The sequence below is a fragment of the Tachysurus fulvidraco genome, chromosome 21, assembly GCF_022655615.1.
Source record: "Tachysurus fulvidraco isolate hzauxx_2018 chromosome 21, HZAU_PFXX_2.0, whole genome shotgun sequence".
Taxonomy (NCBI): Eukaryota; Metazoa; Chordata; class Actinopteri; order Siluriformes; family Bagridae; genus Tachysurus; species Tachysurus fulvidraco.
In genome coordinates this window covers 6,108,187-6,132,767 of record NC_062538.1, presented here as the reverse complement: position 1 = coordinate 6,132,767, position 24,581 = coordinate 6,108,187, and the positions used below count along the sequence as shown (strand labels likewise).

The window sequence follows — 24,581 nt, the reverse complement described above, 5'->3', positions numbered from 1 at the left end:
TTTTAAGTCTTCCTGAATGTCTGATTTCTTTTTGGTTAATAGTGGCTATTAAATCTTTATATAAAAATTCATTTAAAATAAAGAACTAATAACTTGCAGCTTATTTTGATTACTTTTATTTAAAAATGCATTATCTTGTGTACAAGCCATTTAATTTGTAATGAAGTTTTCTGTTCCTACTAATCAGTGAACATAACATAGCAATAAATAGAATCATTAACAAAGGAAATATGTTTTTTCCAATATGAAAATCTAGCAGTGTATAAAATCTACAACACAGAAGTACACATTATACTTTGGTGCAGCCTGCAGTCCCGGGAGTGTTCCTTACTGCACTTTCATCATTCTTATTGTTCAGCTCCTCATGCAAGCTTCTTTTGCGCCGACACAATTTAAAGCCTTGAAATGTGGGGCAGATGGGCAGGTAACGAAGACAATCAAGCTGCCTTACCATCCCCATCCCAACTGGGAAATTATATGTGTCTGAACTGACACCACCAATTTCTGTGGAGATCTCAGCCTTCCAGTCAGTGAGACCGCGCTCCTTTTTTGTGCCTGGAAAAAACATAAAGATCATCAGTATTAATCAGCTTAATGACCAGTGGTGGACAAAATACAAAAATCCTGTAGCCTACTTAAATTACAGTAGAGACACCTGTGATAACATGTTGCTTGTGTAAAATTAAACGTTTTGTACTTCTACATTAATTAAAATACGACGCTTGCTTTTAACTATACTGAATAATTTTAGTTCTGTTGTTTTGATTACCAGTCTCAATAGACCCCACTTACTGCAGACTAAAAGAATATTTTAGATGTTTTAAATAATGATCAGTCATTTGTTTTATTCATAAAACATTTCTTCAATTTAAATGACAACGTATTGTAGCTCAGACCTTACATAATTAAAATAACATATCCGCTCTTAACACTATTTTGGCATCGATAGAAACTACATGAACGCCTCAAACGTTTCAACTGAATTGTACAGCTTGCTCGCTGTAATTTTTTTTTTTTAGCCTTGTTTCATCTGGCAGTCTTTTAGTTTTGGCTTTTTAAAGCTATTGCTATGTGATTCAGACGGTTATCTGTTAACTGTTATCTTTCACAATCGATTAAAAGGTTTGCTGTAATAGAATTGGTTTGTTTAAATTTAACAGTGCATCAAGTGCATTCAGATAGTTCAGCCAATCCAGTTTTCTCCTGCTACACTGTAATAATTAGCGATTGACATTCTGCAACAAGGGAAATCGAGTAAAAGTAGGACATTTTTTGTTGAAAAACAATGAAATTAATGTATAGGTTCTGCAAAAAATGCTTAAAAAGAGTACGGATACTTACAGATAAAAACGAAGAGTCAAGAATTACACTGCTGTCCACCACAGTTAATGACTAATAGGTGTTGTGGGTGTATCAGCAAGTGAAAGTTGTCTTTATGTTTAGAGAACAATTATGTACCTGGAATGGTGTTGTCCAGGACAAATGCTAAGAATCCTCCAACAAACATTTCTGTGGTCAGGAGAACTGTAAGGATTTGATCCAGCTCAGGGACACCTGAATATATCACATTAAAAAGAAAAAGAAAAGAAAACTATCATCACTGTGTACAAGAAGTTATTTTTAATTTGTAATCTCTCTAAACTAGCATTTCATGGTCTTAATACTTAACATTCATTATTCAGTAACTACTATAAATTAATCAGTAACTAGAGTGATACTAATTGATGTATGTAGTTTGAAGTGGGAGGAATGTAAGACTCTTGTCAATAAAAGAAAACTACACACACACACACACACACACACACACACACACACACACACACACACACACACACACACACACACACACACACACACACACACACACACACACACACACACACACACACACACACACACACACACACACACACACACACCTGTCTTGATGCTGCCTGGGTTAGCGTCCAGGTAATTGGGGAGCATAAGGCCAGAGAACATGGAGAACCCCAGGACAAAAAGGTTTCGTGAGGAATTCAAATCCACGCTCTGCAGATTAGACAAACCCACTGCTGTGATCATACCTATTCAAAAGCAAAATTTAATATAAAGGGTCTGTAAAAAAAGTACATAAAGCATATAATTTACTAAACATTTAAAAAGCACTGGATATGGGAAGAAGTTACTTCTGTTACGATTCTGGCTGACACTTTACAATACCGTTCTTGTTCTTGATGAGCTATTACTCATCGCCTGTTACGACATTCTCCACAAGGAGATAATGAAGACCTTGAACAGTACTGTAAAGTGAAATACATAATAACTCATTATTAATGATTGCAGGATTATTGTGTCCTTTCTTAGAAGATCATTTTATGTTCCGTATTTTACACTTTTATATTGTAGTGTGTTGTTGTAACTTCACATCAGCTAGTAATTCCTCAGGAGACTATGAGACTCTCTAATTAAGGCTTAGCTCATAATAAACTTAAAGCTATTACTTCATTATTTCTTATTGAGTAATTGGTCAATATTCATTCAAGTTAACAGTAGTGACTGAGGTGTTGATATATTGTATGACTCATGAGCTCATGCTTAGGTCATACAGTTGCCAGAGTTGCTGAACAATATTGTAAATATTACTCAACGTCCTTTGCTGCTAACTGTCTGTTCTTAGTCCTTGTGTATAACAGGAAGATAAAGAACAGAAAGAACAGACATAAGGTCAACATGCTATGTAATGGCAGTACAAATGAGCTGAGTCACAAAGCTCTCAGGCTCCAGACTGCCCCACTGTGGATGCAACAAAGCTGCAGAGCTTCTTACCAAACAAGGTGCAGAATAATCCACCAAGCACTGGATCCGGAAGCGAGGCAAACAAGGCTGTGAACTTCCCAATGGTTCCTAATAGTAACATTATGATTGCACCGTACTGTACCACTCTCCTGCTGCCCACCTGTGCAGGAACACAGAGCTTAAATGCATTTTTTTTTATAAACATTTCATTACAATTCTGTCTATTTTATTTCAGGTCTGTCATGGCATTTTTGTTGCAATCGATCTACATAATTTTACACATACTGTAAGCACCCTGAGAGGACAAAGTCCAGAACATCAATGATAACACTGAAAACTTAAGAAAGTGAAAAAAATTACATGAAAGCGCTTTAGAGATACGTATGTGTTATCTGCCCTACCCTTTAAAGTAAAGCTCTAGCCATCTCAGTATTAGAAAAGCATTGTATATGTGATTCTGTAAAAAATGGCTCCACCTTAGTAATGCCCAGCACCCCAATATTAGGACTGGAGGAAGTGGAGCCATTTCCTGTTCCCAATAAGCCTGCTATGATGCAGCACACACCCTCTGTAAAGATCCCTCTAAAAGAAACAGGAGGCAAAAGTCATCATAGTCAGTGGCTTTGATACAACTTGCATTAATAAAATTAATAAATAAATATATGTAATATTTTGCAGTATAGCTTTTCTCTAAACCTGTTAATGGCATGAATAGGAGGTGGAGGAGCTCCAGCAAGACGGGCACACGCATAGTAGTCTCCAATAGACTCGACTATGCCAGCTAATGTGGCACTGAACATTCCCAGCACACCAGCTACCGTCACTGTGGGTAAACCCCACTGACCTGGGTCACATAACATCCAAAGAGTTAGCACTGCATTGAAATGAACATTGTGATCACTTCTAAACATGGCTTTGAAATCGTCAGAAGCTCATGTGTGTTTTTATGACCATGCATTGTAAAAACATACTACAAGATAAGCAAGACATGAAAGGTTCTAGTTACTTAAAGGCATGGTTTATAATAAACATGTCTAGACATCCAATTTTCATATAACTTCAAAGACAGTGGTTGTGAATATTTTCTACATTTCAGACATCTGTTAACACTTTTTCTGGCCTATAGTACCTGCATTTTTAAAGTCAACCCAAAAGATGTTTGTTGCTTAATTTGATAAAAGGCTTGTCAGTGGTTTTATTACAATTGCAATTCTCTTTCCAGGAAGCAAGAACTGGCTATTTAAGGTTCCTTATTGTTATTGCTTCTGGCAAATATTGTGCAAGAGCTTTATACTGTGAAGTTGATGTGAAAATGTTAATGGTGCTTACTTTCTTCACAATCCACCCAATTTAATTTTACACTTACAGGGATAGGGAATGCGAAACCATGGCGCTTGGGACATGATCTCCCCTCTGGCATCGGTTCGAGCCTTGTAGCCATACTTCTCTGGGTCGTTGGGCAACACGTCTGTCAACGTGAGGATGTAACATACCAACCAAACCAGCATGATAGCCATGATGATCTGCCAAAAATAAAACACAGCTAAGATACTGGGAATTTTAATCAGTTGTTGTACAAATAACTTGCTAGAATATATCAGTAAACCTTGCCATTGCAGCTATAAGTGTAATATGACATGAATGTGATGAACTCAGTGCTGCGTTCCAGTGAGACAGGTTTATGGCCTACTAGGTCAGAGTGACAGAGCCCAGAGGAGCAGACAAGAACGGTCACAAAGATTTCCAAGCATTATGACTATGTTTAAGGGTAAATGTTGCCTCATACCGGAAACATCTTGAAGATCTGGAAACGAAAGGTATGACAGCCTTTCTGTTTAGAATAAAAGGGAAAGGGGGCAGCCCAATTTCTGAGATACTGAGCAAAAAGCACAATGAAGAAGATGCACCTGGAGAAACAGAACACACACACACACACACACACACACATACATGCATAAACTGATATGCATCTGTGAGAAAATTCACATTGAGATGAGTGATAAGATGACTCACACCCTTTAACATTTAACATGACGCTTCTAATGAAAGAAACAGATTTACTGAAACCTATGTGTAAATCCCTAAGGCAAGATTCATCCATGCCTTAATAAAATATCTCGGCCAATTCAATACTCATTTATTCTTTTCATTCCTGCAAAACAAGTCATTTCTAAGAGTAACCAATCACTTAGCTTTGCTCTTGCAACAGATAGACCGGATGTATAAAATCAAGTACAGTTAAAATCTAAGTGTATTTACAGCAGAGAGAGGCCCCAGTGGCTGCCTGCACGATCTCCAGCAGTTTGGAATACGGACAAGCCGATCAGGGACACGGTGGGGGTGACGGTCAAAGGCCCGATGGCATTGAGCAGGAGTCCGGGAATCCCCACCAGCCCAATTACCACTTCCACCACACTAGACACAATAATGGCACCCTGGATCTGTAGGGAAGAGTTGTAAATGTTCCATTACTGGAAGTGCATTGTTTAAAGTTCTTTAAGTTCTAACCAAAAATACTTAAAGTCAGGGAATTATATTAATAGATCCCAGATGTGGCTCAAATGTGCATATTTTCAATTAAATTACTAGGAACACAATCTTGATTCTTATTATATCTTATTTTGTAGACTATTTTGCTATTTTGTAGAAAAATGTGAAACATGTAGAAGAGATAAACAATGCATAGAACAATACATACAGTTTATGCATGGTAAATAAAGCACAATAATGTAACCTCATGAGTCATTTAATGTAAATCATGAGACTTCTAGCCTTTACAAAAGAGCCTGTTCTTTTTGTTTCCTAACTTTGAACAAACACTGCAAAGGAGGATAAGATTGACTGACATCGCAAATGTGAGTCATCCATATTTACTCATCATTATCATCTTCAATAGCTGTTAAAGATAGACTGCCACAGATTACAAACAGTATTATGTTTCTGAACTAGTGACTACTTTGTTTTGCTTCAAAACGTTCATTTTGTGAAGTGAAACGTTGAATATGAAATGTCAGATAGACAGGCCTGGTTTTTCTGAGGCTGGGACAAGAAATCAACTGACATTTAATGATATAATTTTGAGTTTTTATATCTTTTGAAACCTTTACAGCATCATAAAACAGCTACACTAGAGCAACTGCATTTGTACATTTTCATTTGAATTTATTAGACTTTTCTTTGTTAATACAGACACATTTACAAAAAAAACAATTAACATCTGTACAGTGGAGAAACCAGATGTGTTAATCATTTGTTCAAAGACATTTGTTTGTGAATGATGGATCGTGATAAACATAGTTTTCAAGATTTATGATACTAATCTAATCTGGTTAGGGTGATAATCCAATCATTATTGATGTAATGATATAAAATAATAAGAAATGTATTTTATGTACCAAATTAATAATTGTGGGTCTTTGGGAAATAACATAATATGATGATCCATTTTACAAGGGGATCAATCTAGAGGCTAGGCTTACAGTGGTGATTAAATTTAACTAAGAAAATGCTAGATGTTTGTTTGAATTGTCCACAGGTCCTTTAAGAACATAGTGATTAATACCTCTCTAATCCGGGGGTGCCAGATATGTGCGGTATTGAGGGGTAGGGTCCAGTTTCCATAAATCTCCTCTGCAAAATATTAGCAGCATGCAGTGGCAAAATGGTGAGCATGTTCACAATGAAGAATAAACTCAGTAGCAGCTTGAAGCAATATAAATAGATTATACCTTCAGGAGGACATTTCCACCTCTCCAGTCTTAGAATGGCCTGGGCAGGGATTAGGAAAGCAAATGCACTGGCCTGAAACAGGGGCAACCTACACAAAGTGTACCGTATATGAAGAAAGAAGAATAAGAAGAAGCCTTTATTATCAGTATATCTCTATATTATCTTTTGTTCGCATAGCCCAGCTTATCAGATATGATAAAGAACCCCTGGAGCAGAGAGGGTTAAGGGCCTTGCACAGAGGCCTAACAGTAATAGCTTGAATGATCAGCTAAGAAATATTAAATAAACTATGATAACTAGTGACACTCACCTGACACCAAAAGTGGTTTGGATAAGAGTGGTAATGCCCACACAGGTGAAAATGGTCCCGACTAGCTGGCTTACAGTGTACTGATCCCGGCCTACACACATGGAATCGGCCAGAAGGAAAGGCACAGCGATAGTGCCACTGAAACATGTGAGGTAGTGCTGGAGAGCAACAGGGGGGAGAGGGGGAGAGGGGGAGAGAGAGAGAGAGAGAGAGAGAGAGAGAGAGAGAGAGAGAGAGAGAGAGAGAGAGAGAGAGGTCAAAGCAGAAGCAACTACTGTCTTTGTTTTACTCTTTTTAACTTTACTGCATTAATGTACATTAACAAACCATGAACTTCAACATTAACAAACCATACATAATGTTAACAAACAGTGGCAACAGGAGTTTATTGTTAACAAAATATCTTTCATTTTAACAAAGTAACGCATGCTAATTTACAGTATGTTGGGTTACATTAAAGTAAATTACATAGTAAATTACATTATACTCCAAAACCACAATAACTTTCTGAACTCTTTTTAAATTAGGCAGTATACAGCTGAACAGGTGAGGTTTAAGGTTTAAGGGTCTTGGTCAGGGATCCACCAGTGACAGCAAGACATTTATGGCACTTGACAGCAACGTTCCCATCAGCAGCATAAGGCAGATAAAACTATTAAGATCTTAGTTCATGGTCGATTTATTTAAATACTTATGAATTAGATAAATGTTAGTTAATGCAGTCGGTAATTATTTGTCTGTTAACTAATGTGTTAAATAAGACATACATTCATATATATATATATATATATATATATATATATATATATATATATATATATATATATATATATGTATTTATATTATATGTATGTATATATATATACATACATAATTTCATGTAAGTCATTATAGCCCCTGCCATGCCTATGTATATAGCTGTACCTGATGCTACTGTCTTCATAGCCGTACATGAAATACATAGTCTCCCTGACAAATGTCATGAACTATATTGCTTTGAAGATCATCAGTCATCTGGTGAATTATAATGTTGATGTAAGATGACATAGTATGACATTGTTGACAAGATCGTGTTATGACACCTGTCTGGATGACATAAAGTTATGGGGCCATTACAACTGACCTTGTCATTGTCAAGTGCCAAGCATCATATCAATACACGCTCTATATTTACAGTCAAAGAATATTGAAATTCTAGTCATTATGTTCCATATTTAAGAAAAGATTATAAATAACCAAATAAATAGTTTGTTTAAATACAAGAAACAACTCTGTTATGCCCTCTGGCTTAACAATGTCATGGATTTGGCACTATTAAAGCAAATCTCCTAAACAAAAAAATGTTAAGATGCTTTAGAGAGAAACTGTATCTAACATTGTGATTACATTGTGATTACATATATAATTACTCTGGCCTATACTCAAAGGCCAGAGTAATTATATATCTGTGGTCAGTGTCAGCTTTTCACGTTGATGCTTATAGCCAACTAGCTAAATTGGAAGTGTTCAATCTACAGATTAACCTCACTTCCCTAGAGTACGTGACCATTATGTAACTTATAATTACAGACGTATGCCACGCTACATCATTTGTCATGACATCGCAACCTCATTTAGGTTAGAAAGTGTCACTGTCTCAGGCTTTGTGACAGCCAACACCTGCTGTAAGCTTTTATATAGCTTCTAAGTTTATATGTTTATATAAGTTAATGTCAGTTGTCTTGGAGGATGTTGAGTGTGGAAGTAAACACTGTGCACATGATCTATACCTGTAGTCCGAGCAAAATACACAAATACCAGGGTGGTACATCCTCAATTCTGTAGATCATATCAAAGCCCGGTGTCTGAGAGTTGATTCCAGAGAGCTGCTCAACACCCTGGACTTCCTCAGCAGCCAGTTCCTGCACACGGCCATCTTCAAGGGGCAACTGGAAAAATGACGAGGTCACTCAAGCACACAGAGCTTTTCATCTCACAGTCTTCGCTTAATGATTGACAGAGTTTAAAGCTGATAGACTGTAAAGCTGAGAAAAATGTCAGGTTCCAGGTTCATATCACATTTTCCTGACATCCTTGTGATCTAAGTTGCAAGTATAATTTATTAGATGGACACAAAATGAGCCAGGCTTAAAATTCTGGCCTTGTCAAAATGTTATTATCCTTCGTATTCTTAGTATTATTATTTTCTTGAATGGCAAAATGAATTACTATGAATTTCTAAAGTCTAATTAAATAAATTGCTTTTCATTTTAAATAATGATTTGATAGCTACCAGACCAGATAGATTTTGAACAAACAAACAAACAAATAAACCAGTTTTTTAAACTGATTTTATCATCCTGACCTGTCATACAGATTCAGATAATTTATTTTTCAGTTATTTCAGATGATTTAAGGCACTTAGGAAAACAGTAAGGTTCTTTGCGATTCTTTAGCAACGGAGGAAGCCAATCTGAACAATTTAAGACCATTGAAAAAGCTTTTTCTTAACAAACGAGTAATCTTTTTCTTTGTGAGTTTTATTTGTTATTTAAAACTGAAATATATTGCAGTCAGATGAACAAAAGTCACAATAGACAACAGCATGACCTGAAATGAATAAGAACAAAGAACCACTGTTGTACATTGTGCCTTTTATTCTGTACACAATTGAAACACTTAATCTTCACCAGAAAGTTTCCCAGTTAAACAGTAAACGTTTAAATCATTACTTTGCCAAGTTTTATTGATCTATTTCATAGAACAGCTACATTTGGAGAGATGATCGCGAGCTGTTTTGCTTTTACCTTAGGCTCAGCTGCGTTGTTGGAGTGCTTCCTCGGCCTGTGGAGGCTGGATATGACTGTGGGCTCCACGGGGCCCATGTTAATGACTCCTTTTTTAACATGGCTTCAAACAGATAGCTTTATAGAAGAGAGGGGAGCAGGGACAGATTAAGCAGGTTAATGATCTGCCTTTGGCTGGACTTTACACAGCCCGGCTCATCAGTGAGCATTCGAGAGCTGCTTTCTGAGAAAGCAGTGTGCAAAGCAATGGAAGATGCTTCAGGCTCAGCAAATGAGGAAAAACAAAGCCAGGTGATAAAACATGCGAGATTAGGCTTTTATGAGTACGATCAACTCCTCGACTTAAACAATTGAATATAATTACTTATACAAAAAGAGAAAGAAATCAATCCATCAGTATTAGTGAAATTAAACCTGGGGGCAGTAAGAAAAAAGTTGTAAATTTTTGTAAATTTTCATAATTTACAACTATGAAATAACAAATAATCCCTTAATAACAAAGTTAATTTAATTGATTATATCTTCTGATTGAATCACCTCAGGTCTCGAGCTACACTCCAAAACTGTTGGCACCCCTTAAAATAATTTCCAAAATGATTCCAAACAACCTCTCAAACATCTGGAATACAAATCCATAGCTTTATGCTGCACAAAAAAATAATTTTAGACTTTAACCTTCATTCAAAGTGTCATTCGACTTGCTTACAGTTCTCATAAATTATTGAAAACTGGAAAATTTATTTCCTGTTTATATCGGGTATAAATATGGCATGAAACCTCTGTCCAAATTTCATTAGACACAAGAAAAAAAAGTGAAATCATTGATTAGCGTAAAAAAAATTGCATAAAACATGCATATTTTTGTCAAAAAAATTTGGTTGCATCTTTCAGTAGGTTACAACATGACTCCAAACCTATCCAGAGAGCGATGAAGAAAGAGAGAGAGAGAGAGAGAGAGAGAGAGAGAGAGAGAGAGAGAGAGAGAGAGAGAGAGAGAGAGAGAGAGAGAGGAGAGAATAAATCCTGTGCATTGTGATGGTCATGATAGTAACCATCACATAGGAAATGCAAGAGCTTTTAATGGTGAAGGTGCACGAAGGAGTCACAGATATCCTCTACAGCCATGTTAGCTAATAGATACAAGATAGTAAAACTTTTATAAAATAATTGATGTCTTGAACAATACTTGCACTTAAGCTCAAAGTACATGTTGCTGATTTTCATGCTGGTTGCAAGTAAATGAGTTTATTAACTTGCTAGAAGATGGACTTGAATGCGAAGCTGCTGCAAATTGTCTCCTGTACTACCACCAGGGGGTGACACATGCTAACGTTTCCCAGCAAGAGTCCTCTCTGATACAAGCTAATCTCGATCACGCATGACTCACGGTCATTAAATTCACAGGGAATTCAAACCATTTAGTACACTGGATATAATATAATTACAATGTCAAAGAAATATGCTAAAGCCTTTTAAGCAAATTAGAATAGCTCACAGGGAGGGATGGAGATGACACCACTGTTACACAACATTGCATTCAGGAGACGGTCCTAGTTTGGATGTGTATATACTTGCCATGCATGCAAGCCTACACACTAGTGCTGCTTCCAGACTGAGAATTTTAATCCGGAAAAAGTCTTTAATGTGATAAACACAGATGTGCAATCAGACAGAACATTTGTGTCTGGAATAGGGACTGTGAAGAAAAAGTCTTAGCAGGTCTGACAACTCATAAATTCCATAAAGATTAAAAAAATAAGGTTAATGGGTAGTGAGGTGCAACAGGAAATCATACATATAAAGATAACACACACAAGACCAGGAAACATTCGTCATTCATGAAAGTAAACTCAATGCCCGTCTTCCAGCAGTTAGCAGTCTATAAACTACACAGTCATTCATTTAAACAAACACCTTTAGTAACACACCAACACCTTCTTAAATAAAGAATATTTTTTTTTATTATACCCCGATGAAAAAGTAAACATGACATCGCAGGAACAGGAGCAACGCTTAAAAAAATGAGTGACCTACATGCCATGCCCATATTCATCCAGTCTTACAGGCACCTACTTAAAACAATAATTCATGTGTTCTGTTCCTAGAAATAACTATTTCTATGAAACATGCAAAATGTGTTTAAACAAATAACAGGTTGTGGACAGGTAAGTGAAAACAGGGCCGTATGGGTGTTCATTGAGCCCGCCTGGACATTAGCATTTCTCTGATATTGTCCTCGGCCTCCTTCACACTTCGCTCCAAGTAAGACTTCTTTTGCTGTAGAGAAAAAGAGAAACAGGTAAGATGTGTGATAGTGTGTGAATTACCATGAAACCTGGTCAACTAAGTACAGCCTCTAGCAATTACACATTGCTGATAATACACTATATGGCTATGACTATGTTGACACCTGACCTTCACACCCATATGTGGTTGCTTCTTAAACTGTTGCGACAAAGTCGGATGCACAGGATTGTACAGGATGCTTAGTGTTACTCAAGCCAGACTCAAAAAAATAAGCCCACGGTAGACCTGATGTAAACGCCAAATTCCAGACAATTTTTTCTAACCCCTTTTTGCTTGTAATTATCTTATTATGACTACACTATGACTATTAAAATGTATAGACCTCTCACGTTTAAAGCCATTTACAAGTATGTAATGCACTCTAATCTTCTGGATTAGAAGGGAAAACGGTAAATACCTTTAAGTATAACGTCACTATGTGCGTTGAGACACAGCTGATAGATGTTAAGAAGCTTTGAAGAGACACTGGAACTGAAGCTGAACAGACATACAGTATCCATGTCACCCTACAGTAACAATTATGCTTCCCAAAATAGTACAAAATATTACTCAGTGATGTCTCTATGCTATCTTGCCTTCTAATGGATATAACAAACGTACAAAACGTACACAGGTAAGTATGTGAACAGCAGTGCTCAGTTTACAGCCAACAGTTTGGACAAACTAGAATGTATCTACATAGTCAGTCAATACAGTGATATGAGACTTAACCCCCCCTCACTCTCATACAAAATTTGACATTTGAAAAAACAAAATGACGCACACTGGTGTAAAACATTTCCTCCATTTGGCTTGATGAAGTGACACTTTCAAAAGGTTTAAATTCATCTGAATATACACTTTCAGGAATACAGGTGGGAGGGTGGGTCACGTCTCAAGGTGTCGGGAAAACATGCTGTTATCTGAACCCTCCCTGTATAAGAGCCTTGAGTCATTACTAGAGTGCGTGTACACACAGACACACACACAACAGTACACAAGTTACAACAGCAAACCTCCGGCTTTCCCATACGGACATCTCAAATCACTCAAACCAAAGGCCACATACTGTACATCGTTGTGAAAGATCCAGGTTCACAAGTGTGTTTTTGAGTCTTACTCATGTACATTCTGGTCTCTGGGCTTCCAACCAACATTCCTTTTGCATGAATTCTGTGTGTGAACAGTTCTCATTAAATTTGACAGAGACTTTCTCACATTCTTACCTGCATTTGTTCGACTAATTTGCAGTTCGACAAGTTTTGCATGAGTTCCTTCAGTGCTACAAACTCTACTCTAAATGCACGGCCTTGCAAACCCTCCTTGAAATATTATTGTTACACTGCGCACATAACTATAATAGGAGGCTCATAGGAAGTCACATGAGGAAGCATTTGCATGGAAACAATGAGAAATGGAATGCAGAAGGTATGAAAAGACACACCTCTGCAAAGTCAGTCTGAAAGGTGTATAAATAGACCTATACACGATGTTACGCTCTTCTGATGCATTTAGCTTGGGTTCAGATCCTGAGAATGGGCTACTGTCAAGTAGAGGTCTTCACGGGTCCACTTAGATCCAAAAACCCGAGGTCCGACACGAGACCCGAGCGGGTTCGGGTCTAAAAATTTCACGTGTTCCTTGGACACGGGTCAGGTATAATAATAGCGGCATCGGGTCTCGGGTAATTTAAAATGAATGTGTTTTTACCGAACGAACCCGAGAAGACCCGAACTACTGTATCTCGTGTGTGTGCATCGACTCGAGTCCTTTTCCAACCTCTCCTCTGTTTGCCAAGACCGCTTGCGACATGTGGCTGGCGGTAAGCTAATTTTCGTTGAAACAGACCTGTCAATCAATTTTGAATCCACTCTGTAGTGGTTACTTTAGTGTAGAGTTATGCAACATTCGGGTCCAGTCGGGTTAAAAAAAAATTGCCAACAGGTCGAGTCGGACTCAGGTCTAATTTTTTCGGGCTTGTCTCGGGTCAGGTCTTTCTTTTAAAAAAAAAAAAAAAAAAAAGGTTTCGTTTAAAAAGTGATTCGGGTCACTTTGGGTCGGGTAAATTTCTTTAGACCCGAGAAAACCTCTACTGTCAATATTGTCACAGGTTGTCTGGGTCCTTTCGGTCTCACCAGTTTTCTCCCAATTCTTAAATCTCTGTGTTAGCAGGTGGACCGGCTACACCAAATTGATGGACTCGGTGCTTCAGGGTGGTTCAGGCTCTTATTCAGATTGTATTCCTGCCATAGACTACACTACTTGTCCACTACAGACTGAATGAATGAACAGTGACTAAAGTCAGTAGACAGTAAAGCTTCATTTTCAGGTGATGCTACAGTGGTCTCTATAGATACGCTTATCTCAAAATAAAAGGAATCTAACGTATAAAAAAACACTTGAAAAAACACTTGGTGCCACTGATGCTTGTGACAAAATGTTAGTCATTGTTTTAATTACAGCACCTTGCTGATCCTGTTCACTAACATAACAGTGTCTGTGAACGTTATAATAAAAGGCAACACACAAACTATTACACGTCCTTGTTTTGGAAAGAGAAGTCTGGGTAGGAAAGACCTTTTTTATCATTATCATCTCGTCGTCTCTTGTTTGTCACCGACACGCACCTTTATAACCAAAGACAAATATGTCCTGAGAAGACTCGAAGCCGTGATAAGACTTATGAATACAATTGCTATCTGTCTCATACCACTCATTCCATCAATCTTCAGGCAGATATAGAACAGCTACGTATTATTAAAAGGTCACCGTGGACAAAAATATCTTTAATACAACAGTGAGACTTAGGAGGACATAAAACAGGAGTGGAAAGTGGCTGAAAGATTCATTCCTAAAGTTTCCTTGGCATTCTACAGCTAGAACATGATATTAAGTGCATGTTTATTTTTAAACTTGCCTGTTCGTGAACTACTTTAGATACCTGTGGGAAACCGATCATAATCACAAAGCTCTATGCAGTCCAGCAGAACTTACTGAAATACAGTATGGATAGTGATTAATACCATGCATTTCCCCCCAGGGCTGGGACTATTGCAACATTACACATTAATACGCATTAGATTAAGGTTTGTAGGATCAGAAAGTTGGTTTTAAAGAAGTGAAACAATAGGCAGGAGGTGCACAAAAAGGAACCGTGTCTATATTTATGTCTCTTAGGAAGACCAAGGACTCAACTAACCAGAACTGGACTGGACATTTATTTGCAATATGCGTGCACTGTGCGATTGACCAATTCCCAGTTACACAAAAAAATCACTTTGCTGCACTATAGCACGTTGGTCATCCAGATATTTAAACATCACAGTATGTCTTCATGATTCCCACTATGAAGGAGAAGAAGATAGCAAGCTTTTATGCATTACATATACCATACATTCAAGTGAATTATTTGTATGGAAGATGTGAGCAAGGACACGAACCCCTGGAGTAGAGAGTGGGTTAAGGTCCCAGCTCAAAGGCCTTACTCAAAGGGAAGCAGTGGCTCAGGTAGGTCAGGGGTTCAAGCCTCAGCATCACCAAGCTGCCACTGGTTGTTCTTGATTAATCGAGGCTGACACTGACAAAAACACTAAAACACTGACCCTAGAACGGTAAGCTGGGATATTCGAATAAATGTATTCTGTAGTGTATATGTGACAAAGTTGTTGTCTTCTTCATAGTGGCTGCTTTGCCATCACTTGAACCCCTTAACATTCAGATATCATTAAACCTTGATATCACCAAGCCTCCACTGCCCATCACTAAACACCAATTTCCCATCCTACGGGTGAAAAAAAAAAAGCAGAAAACAACACACACACACACACCCCAACAGTATGCTATGCGACATTTTACTCATATTAAGTTAAAATATATTTTATTTAGTAGCGGTCTATCTATCCTCTATAGCACAAGGCTAGACACAACAAAAACCATGGTCTAATGGTTAATTCCCATTTGCCACAGCATGAAACACTCTTGCCAGAAGATAATAATACCTCATAAGGCTGACCTTTACGGAACAATGCATAAGGAGTTACAAAGAGGAGGTAAGTCAAGCCGCAGAACCTCTCATTGTTCAAGCTTCAATGAGCCTTTTTTTACAGAAGCCCTTGGTGCCCAAAGCAACTTCAGTCAGCACATAAGACAGGCCAGATAGACTGCACACATCCTCCTCTAAATGGGGCTCATTGTTGTTTGTTGTTGGATCTTCCTCTATTTCCAGCAGAGACGCTGAAATCCTGACCTGTCGGGAATGTTGGCACAATCTCTCAGTGACTAAAGAACACCAACAGAGCCTAATACAGCACTGCTTTGGCAAGTGTAAAGCAAATCTGAACATAAACTTCTAACAAGCATGTTTTTTTGTCCATGCTGTATTAACCTTCCCCTAACAGAGTTGTAGCTTGATGTTATTCTTAGACTGTGACCTGTTAAACTAGTATTAGGATATGTTTTGACACAGACTACAAAAGAACTTCTGTAAGCTGCTTTGTATAAAATTGTCTACTGAAACAATGCAACTACAGATAAGGACTTCAAGGAAGACAGGTAGTAACACTTATCTTTTTTTAACTATGGTGCTAAACACATTATTAGAGTGTAGATGCAAAAGCAGTGACGTGAGCTGCACCGTTCACAACCTCGCCTGCGTATCTTGTGTACATCTGGAGGATGTACATGAACGGCGTCCAATAGATGGCACGTCAGAGCTAAAACCTGCCTGTCTGTCTGGTTTGAAAGTGTGGATCTATAACATTTAGTGATTGGATTTGAACCACACTGTGGTGTTTTGTTTCTTTTTAAAACTAATTATACTCATTCAGTGTGATGGTTTTCATGCGCCATGTCTTAAATCTAAAACGACTTTTCCTTACATATGAGTTTACTAAACTATGAAATAATGAACAGTCTAAAACAGAACAAATCGTGTGATGATTTGAGATACGACGTTAGTTTGTTTAGTTTCATAGACAGCGTCACTGGTGCAAAGCTACGTCCACTTTTTATGATGGAAATGCACCGTGCGGAAGTGTCGGGTTCATTTCTGAGGAACGAGTGATGCTCCAAACGGCTGAAGGACAAATGCAGCAGCCATCTTTTCATTTTGTAAATGAAACCAGAATCGTAAACAATTTTTTGCATCAGTCATTCAAATTAACTGGACAAATATGCTTTCGAACACAGGTTAGCACAAATATGAACTAAAACTAACAGCTTGTATAAAGAATTGTGTGGAAGCAAGGCAACATTAAACTGTGAAGTGCAGACTGGGTAAAAATAAGTCAGTCATATTCTAGAGTGCACATGTATCATAATCCAAGAGGTTAAAAGAATCGGAATCCTACATCCAAAAATAAGATGCTACGTTTGATGATGGGTTTCTTCTAATCTTTATTTCAAATGAGTGCATATAGAAATGCTGTACTAAGAACAAGAAGGCTAATGTCGAGCACCAGATGATTGTCAGGTGACAAGAACTCACCATTCGAATTCCTAAAAACGAAGGCAATAATGGTCTGCGCAATTTCTGCAATTGTGACAGAGCGTGTGCGGCACAGAAGTTTACTGCTTTCTGTCAGAACATTATCGGTTATGCCACTCGTAAGATTAATGGTGTGAAGACACCTATCAAATGTCAAAGTCTGGGAGTGAGCATTAAAGTGCCTTGTAGGGCCATTTGTCCCCAAGCTCACACCCAGTGCTGACACCCAAGCCTCACAACTAATCCTGCAGACAGTCTACCCGCTGGCCCCTTGAGTATTAATAACGGCCATCACCCTTCTTTTCCTGCCAGTACAGCAAACAATGTCCAGTCCATGACAAGACAGAGGAGTTGACAGGTCCATATACTGATCTGTCATCAGACCCGGTATCTCCAACACGCCCAGCTGAGTGGCCACCTGCACCCTGAGCCAATTATGAGTTCATGAAGGAATCATCAGCAGCTTTATTGTCATCACTCGTACACAACAGTCACGAGGATCGCTGTGTGGGCCAGCGCACTGCTGGGATGCTAATGACATCATGTTACCTCCTAAATCACTGCTCCTTCAGGGTAGCGGGTGCAGTGGTCACCAGAGCTATGAGCTCATGCACACCCTTCGGTCTAAATACAGTAGTCACGTCTTACCCAAAAAAAATGGGAGCAATGTCATCTCAATGTACACAAGATTTTAAAAAAAGAAACCAGCTTCTTAAACGACCGTAGTGCTCTTAGGCATGAGTTAAGAAACCTCTTCAGTTTGCATCGTGTTTTAGTACACCGTCTGCAAATTAGTCTGGTCTGATTATTAGATTAACAGATGAAGACAAACAAATAGTAGGCACCAAAAGGAAAATACAATGTCATGAGTATGACAAAGCACGTTGTGAGGGAAGCCCTTAACTGCATTCCTATCCCGCCATCCTGCACATCATCAGTGGCCCAGTCTGGGATTACACCCAAACCGCCATCAACAGTGCAGCCATGTACAGGCCCAGACACGCACCACTAAGGATGAGCCAACACTTACACAATACTAATGTTGTTCATCTGTTATACAGAATGTAATCGTATAACTGGCTGTCAAGTCTAGTCAAGTTCATCCCCGTGTTAAACCATATTCCAATTTCCTTAAAAATAATAAAATTGAATGTGTGTTATCTTACACGATACTGCAGTGCAATTTTAAGAAACAGTTCACAAACTATGCCGCTGTGCTAAGTAGAGCAGAATGATGCTTTAAAAAAGGAAGGACGCAAAGGCCAAAGTGGTCGAAACTGGAGCTGCATGAACACAAAGTCACTTAATAAAAATGTAAATGTTTTAATCCACATATAGTAACAGTGTATAAATCATTTTTAAATAAGAACTGACATCACTTAATAATAAACGTTTATCTGAATAAGATAAACAGCTTTCCTTTCTGGATGATTGAGGGTAGAGATTTCCTTGTGATAAATTTAAGGAGCATCGGTATATAGTGTGACTCAACATCTATTTAAGCCAACCAGCATATCAGAATTGCTTACTCTCTCACTGCTGTACAGATATACGCAGTGGCTTGAACACCCTGCAAAGTAATGAGCATCTGGTGTAAAAATGCACAAATCAGAGGCATTTTGGAAACAAAAAAATATATAAAACAAACATTCAAACCCATCCCACAATTCCCCACAGCTACAAATCTTTTTTTTTCTTTACACGATACTAATACGGAAATGCTAACTAATTTGAGCTGGTGACGTTAATACTTTTCACAACAGACACTGAGGAACGGAAATAAAGGATCATGTCAAATCGTTAATAACTCAGACACAGTAATCCGTGTAGGAAGAATAGGACTCTGACCTGTTAAACTTGGCAAAATTTGGACAGGAACACGAATATAAGCTGCATATATAAACACTATATAAACACTATATATATATATATTGAACGCTACTTCTACGTTCAGCAGGTAAAATGTGGTTCTTGTTAAAGGTAACTTTACAGATATTTGGTGTAATGTTCTCTGTTTTATAATTATTTGAGACAAAGGCTGTTCAGAATACTGCAGAACTATCTTTTCTCCAAATGACAAGAATGTCAAGATTTAAGAGAGAGAACGGGGGCACAGAAGCCTTTATTATCGCCACATATACATTACAGCACAGTGGAATTCTTTTCTTCACATACCCCAACTGAGGAGGTTGGGGTCAGAGTGCGGGGGCAGCTATGACACAGCACCCTGGAGCAGGCAGGGTTGAGGGCCTTGCTCAAGGGCCCAGCAGTGGCAGCTTGGCTGTGCTGGGGCTTGAACCCCGATCCTCCGATCAACAACCCAGAGCTTTAACCAGTTGATCTGATTTACCCATCTATTAAACGGTTATGTTATTCAGATGAAATGTGTGAACACACACCAGCTAGGCCCCAAGTCCTGCAGACATTAGTAAAACTTGCATTGAGTTAGTAAATGACAAACTCAGACTAATAACAGAGGGCAGATGATAAAGCTACGACTTTATGACCCATCCCACCCGGACAGATGAAAGGTAAATTGGATGAAGACTCATTTCCTGTACTGACGTGTAATCGTCCATGCCATCTGCACACTGCTGAAACACAGATGAAGAACCCTGATAGCAGAACAGTCTCAAGTTCAAACCCAGAGACTTTTGTAACTTTAATCAGGGTCATAACCATAAGCCAAAAAGGTAATACTCGTATTATGGCTTGTTGTATAAATATTAGTCAGCTACACTGCCAAGTCCAGAATTACAGGCACTATTCATGTTTTATTCAAACAATTAAAGAAACTACATACTTTTCCTCTAACAAACAAACAAACAAAATTTCTATTTTTCTTTTTTCTTTTAAAAATGAATGCCATCCCAAAAGACAAATTGTTAGCTTTTCTTAAAAATTCCTTTCAGCCTGTAACTTTCACCACTTTATATTTGTCTGGGGTGAAATCGTAGTCATTTTATATTGTCGGGAGGAAAAACTCAGAAAAAAAATTTAAAGGTAAAGGAAGAAACCTTGAGAGGAAACGATCCTCATATGGGTGACACTGGAGGGTGTAATTATAAATATACAGTCTGCTAAATGTTGTATTGATGAGGAGGTTGTTGTCCTCAAAGACCACACGGAGTTGGCATCTCCTCTTTAGTATAGCAGAGTCCAGCTGGAGCTGGTAAATCTCTAGATGCCTCGGGATCCTCACAGAGTCGGCCTCATCTCAGTGGAGGTTCAAATATGAATAAGATGTTTGGTTGCTTAGAGCAGCCCACTAAATGCAGTTCATACATTTCACCAAGCATTACTGGTGTTACAGCTGAAACCATGTGGTTTGCCCAGTGAGGGCAGTTCAAACCCTCATCCTCAAAGATTTTCTCTCATATCAGAATTCTGTCTAAACCAAAGGTTTGCAAAATCAGCTGTTGATTGTTTTCCTCTAGTAACAAAACTGAAGTGGTGAAAAACACATTTAGGCTGCATGGCATGTCATTGTGGAGGAATACCTGCTCTTATATAGCAAGTCACAACTCATGCATTTTTCATGGTGTTCTTAGTGCCATCACAATGCTGCTGATTTACTATGAGTTGTGTTCATTTGCATTTCAATGCCTTCTTCGGTCCATATATAATCGATAAGGCATCCTGTCGACTCTGCTGACCAAAACAACCCTTTCTCTGCCATCAGAAAAAAGTGAAGCAGACAATAAGAAGTCTCAGGCCAGTGTTTTCAGGAGGCTTTGTTCTACAGATTTCATGCTCCACCAAACTTACTAACTCAGCTCTGGCTCCTAGGTTATTTTCTACAGGAGAAGCTCATTATCTCTAATTAGGATTTCCTCTGCATCAACGCATGTTCAGGTTCAAGCGATGAATCAGTGAATATTCCATTAGCCCAGATCCATGGAGGGTGGCCTAAAACAGCTGACCGATAAACCAGGTCTCAAGACGATGAATGATCAAAACTAATACGGCATAAAAGCACTAGGTTTGCTCAGCACAACAAAAACCGGGAAATACGTTATAACACAGATGGGTGTGACTTATCTGATGAAAAGTAGACGCATGAGAAAACTCTTCACACGTCATACAAACCCTTATGGCTGGGTGATGGGCTTGAAATGTGAGGCAATAACCTTCATATTACATAATGTGCATGGCAAGAAATCTATTAAACATGTTCATTGGTAGCTAGTCACAACAGCTGAATAACATTTGCCTTTCCCAAATTGTGAAATTTGTTTAATCCCCCCTCAATCATGGTGACTTAACAAGTGAGAACTTGCCAGTACAGTAGCATAGCCGGGCATCAGGATAAGGGCTTTAAAAGATCAAATCAAATCAGGGAACATCTCTCTAAAAATTTTTTGCAATATATACATATATAAGTATAGCAATGGTGCTTAACAAGTGTAAACCGGCTTGCTGTCTAGTATCAGTTATGTTGTATATTTACAGTTAAGGTCTTTTCCTCTTCATTTCTATGACTCGGTATTTAGGATACATGATGGGTAAGAAATATAAACACAGCATCAACTACACCATCAGCTATAGGATAATGTGGTCTGATGCCGCGGAGATCCGTTACTGCACAGAAGTTTTATATATATATATTTTCCTGGAACTTTTTTTTTTTTTTTAGAAGTAGTTACATTTAATGTTATTAATTCTTAATAAAGTTGTCCTTGTTATCAGTTACATTACAGTATAAATCCATCACAAGCCTCATTTTGACTCTCTCTTTTGAAGTTAACGACAAAGAAAGATGCAACTTACTTATCTGAGCTAGTCAAAATTAATTATCATTTTAAACCATGTATAAAATGATGACAAATTTTCTCGAGCAAAGATTAAAATAAGGTCAAATTAATGTGTTTAAAATCACAAAATCAAGCAGGTTGTTGAAGAATTCTTTATGATGTCAGGAAGCATCATGTTCCACTTTATTTGTTCTCTAAAGATTCCTAAGAAGTTCTGCAGGACATGATGCAAAGCTGACATTTAGCCACAATGCCATCATGGGCATCTGATGCAATAAATTACAGATTTATACAGACTTCCTTAACTTAATACAGTTTGACCTTGAAATGATTATTCAGTGATATTATATCCACTATGACACCAATATTAGAAGTAGTATTTAATGCATTTTAAATGGGATTGGTCTCAGATCAATATGCAACCTTTTGCAGATCATTTTTTACTCCTGGGACCAAATATCTGATTTAAATGCTGTTAGAATTGTATAAAAGCTTTATTCAATATCTGTGCATGTGCCATAGCCAACAACAGGTTCTGTTTTGTATGTACCATGGATAAATTTAGACTGGTGTTTTGCTAGATAATAAATAAGTGTTTGACTTAAAGACGTTGCACCACTCCTGTTCGTGAAAGTGCTAGAAACTTTACCTCCAGCTCCTTGATCTTGTCATCAGCCGTCTTCTGCTTTTCCAACAGCTGATTATTGATCTCATCTTTTGACTGCAAGATAAACCTTTAAGGCAGTAAAACAGAAGTTAATTATGAACTTCAAATCTTACTTCAGTGATCTCAGCAGATAAATGTTTCTGCATCAGCACCATGAGTGAGATACGTACATGCGTCCCACTCCTTCATACATGTGAGTGTTATTGGGGAGTGACGTGATCTCCGCATGGGTCAGATTGGCGTGCTTCTTCACACGACTCAGCTGCTCGATTTGTAAATCTGCAAGCTTCACCTTCTGCTGAGTATCAATCATTTTGGCTTGCAATTCTGCAAAGGCCTGAGAGATGAACAAAGAGGAACACGATATATTTCAAACGAAAGATTTTGTTGCATTTTGCTACTTAAACACAGGGTTGACTCGTAACTAAGTAAACAAATACATAAAAAATTTCACGTGAATTGACTGCTGGCTAGCTGCTGGCTAGCTGCTGGCTAGCTGCTGGCTAGCTGCTGGCTAGCTGCTGGCTAGCTGCTGGCTAGCTGCTGGCTAGCTGCTGGCTAGCTGCTGGCTAGCTGCTGGCTAGCTGCTGGCTAGCTGCTGGCTAGCTGCTGGCTAGCTGCTGGCTAGCTGCTGGCTAGCTGCTGGCTAGCTGCTGGCTAGCTGCTGGCTAGCTGCTGGCTAGCTGCTGGCTAGCTGCTGGCTAGCTGCTGGCTAGCTGCTGGCTAGCTGCTGGCTAGCTGCTGGCTAAACCTAGATGTCGCCTTGGTTACGGTAGTTCATTGGAACGAATGTGTCAATAGAGCCGCCATCTTGGTACAGGGGACCCCCTCCTCTTTAATGCATCAGCGTCAATGTAGGAAAAGGTCTAACGGAAATAAAATCAAAACAAAATTGCTACAATGGTGTGACTATACACGACTAGCTGACTAACTGCTGGCTAGCTGCCGGCTAACTGCTGGCTAGCTGCCGGCTAGCTGCCGGCTAACTGCCGGCTAACTGCTGGCTAGCTGCTATGTCATGCCTTGGGTGTGGGACATTAGGGAAACTACAACCAGATAAAAGACTAAAGTTAGCTAGCTACCTTTCAATCTTCATTAAGTCATAAATAATTACTAGTGTTACACTTGTAGATGTTATTATTGCTAACAATTAGCTAGCATTCACATCAAGTCACTACTCATACAAAGGTAACTCCGCTATACGTGATTCCAGCCCAAAGAATATACAGTTTTTTTTATTGTAACTCAACTATCGTGCAAGAATAAACAGCGTTTTCGTCCCTGATATAAGAGTCGCAGTTACTTTATTAAGATTTACCTTCTTCAGTTCTAGGTCTACGGGGGCCGCCATCTTGCCAGAGACAGACGTAGCAGATGCGCATGCGCACTATAGGTTTCCACTCAGCACTCCCATATTATTGATTTATTAATTAAAAAAGATTATTGTTTTTATTACATTAGATTAGATAATATGTTAGATTATAAATATTGACTGGTTGACTTGAAGTCATTTGTTTTAATCTAAACATTAATAAAATCAGGGGGTTTATAAATGGTTTATATCAGTTTGTTTTGTCAAATGAAAGTTCAGGAATAAAAAACCTACATGAAAATTTGTGAGAATTTCATATAATAAATATATGATAAGGATGTCTGTGGAACTAAACTTTGGTTTTGAGAACCTCTGTCTTAAAGCATGTAGCTATAACCTATATCAGATATGGTGAATGGTGACAACCATTTACCACATTTTAACGCTTGGTGATTAGTGACTAGCTCCTGTATCTAA

General features: G+C 38.3%; 2 protein-coding genes across 4 annotated transcripts; both read right to left on the bottom strand.

Moving 5' to 3' along the window:
- Window positions 1-100: 100 nt before the first annotated feature.
- slc23a1 (solute carrier family 23 member 1) lies at window positions 101-9,756 on the bottom strand. 2 transcript variants are annotated; one of them, XM_027156449.2, is made up of 14 exons: window positions 9,601-9,756; window positions 8,584-8,742; window positions 6,815-6,972; window positions 6,504-6,592; window positions 6,338-6,405; window positions 5,035-5,216; window positions 4,562-4,682; window positions 4,142-4,298; window positions 3,472-3,619; window positions 3,252-3,357; window positions 2,806-2,935; window positions 1,920-2,063; window positions 1,459-1,554; window positions 101-555 (listed from the first exon to the last, which is right to left on the bottom strand). In XM_027156449.2, exons 1-14 carry the CDS (start codon window positions 9,676-9,678, stop codon window positions 290-292), a joined length of 1,902 nt encoding a protein of 633 aa, XP_027012250.2. In that variant the 5' UTR covers window positions 9,679-9,756; the 3' UTR covers window positions 101-289. The 2 variants fall into 2 exon arrangements, with proteins under 2 accessions (XP_027012250.2, XP_047661656.1); XM_047805700.1 differs by having other exon boundaries at window positions 8,584-8,838; window positions 9,601-9,742.
- A 1,782-nt stretch (window positions 9,757-11,538) lies between these two features.
- pfdn1 (prefoldin subunit 1) lies at window positions 11,539-24,224 on the bottom strand. Of its 2 annotated transcripts, XM_047805701.1 has the most exons (5): window positions 24,111-24,224; window positions 22,963-23,129; window positions 22,775-22,859; window positions 12,305-12,384; window positions 11,539-11,877 (listed from the first exon to the last, which is right to left on the bottom strand). In XM_047805701.1, the coding sequence occupies exons 1-4, from the start codon at window positions 24,141-24,143 to the stop codon at window positions 12,352-12,354; spliced, it is 318 nt and encodes a 105-aa protein (XP_047661657.1). In that variant the 5' UTR covers window positions 24,144-24,224; the 3' UTR covers window positions 11,539-11,877; window positions 12,305-12,351. The 2 variants fall into 2 exon arrangements, with proteins under 2 accessions (XP_047661657.1, XP_027012261.1); XM_027156460.2 differs by lacking the exon at window positions 12,305-12,384.
- Window positions 24,225-24,581: the final 357 nt, after the last annotated feature.

Coding starts and splice junctions, on each gene's coding strand:
- pfdn1 (XM_027156460.2), bottom strand. CDS start 24,143: ATGGCGGCCCCCGTAGACCTAGAACTGAAGAAG. Junction 23,130..24,110: donor TAGACCTAGAACTGAAGAAG/GTAAATCTTAAT, acceptor TTCATCTCTCAG/GCCTTTGCAGAATTGCAAGC. Junction 11,878..22,774: donor ACAAGATCAAGGAGCTGGAG/GTAAAGTTTCTA, acceptor TTTTCTCTACAG/CAAAAGAAGTCTTACTTGGA.
- slc23a1 (XM_027156449.2), bottom strand. CDS start 9,678: ATGGGCCCCGTGGAGCCCACAGTCATATCCAGCCTCCACAGGCCGAGG. Junction 6,406..6,503: donor GTGGAAATGTCCTCCTGAAG/GTATAATCTATT, acceptor AATATTTTGCAG/AGGAGATTTATGGAAACTGG. Junction 1,555..1,919: donor CCCAGGCAGCATCAAGACAG/GTGTGTGTGTGT, acceptor TGATATATTCAG/GTGTCCCTGAGCTGGATCAA.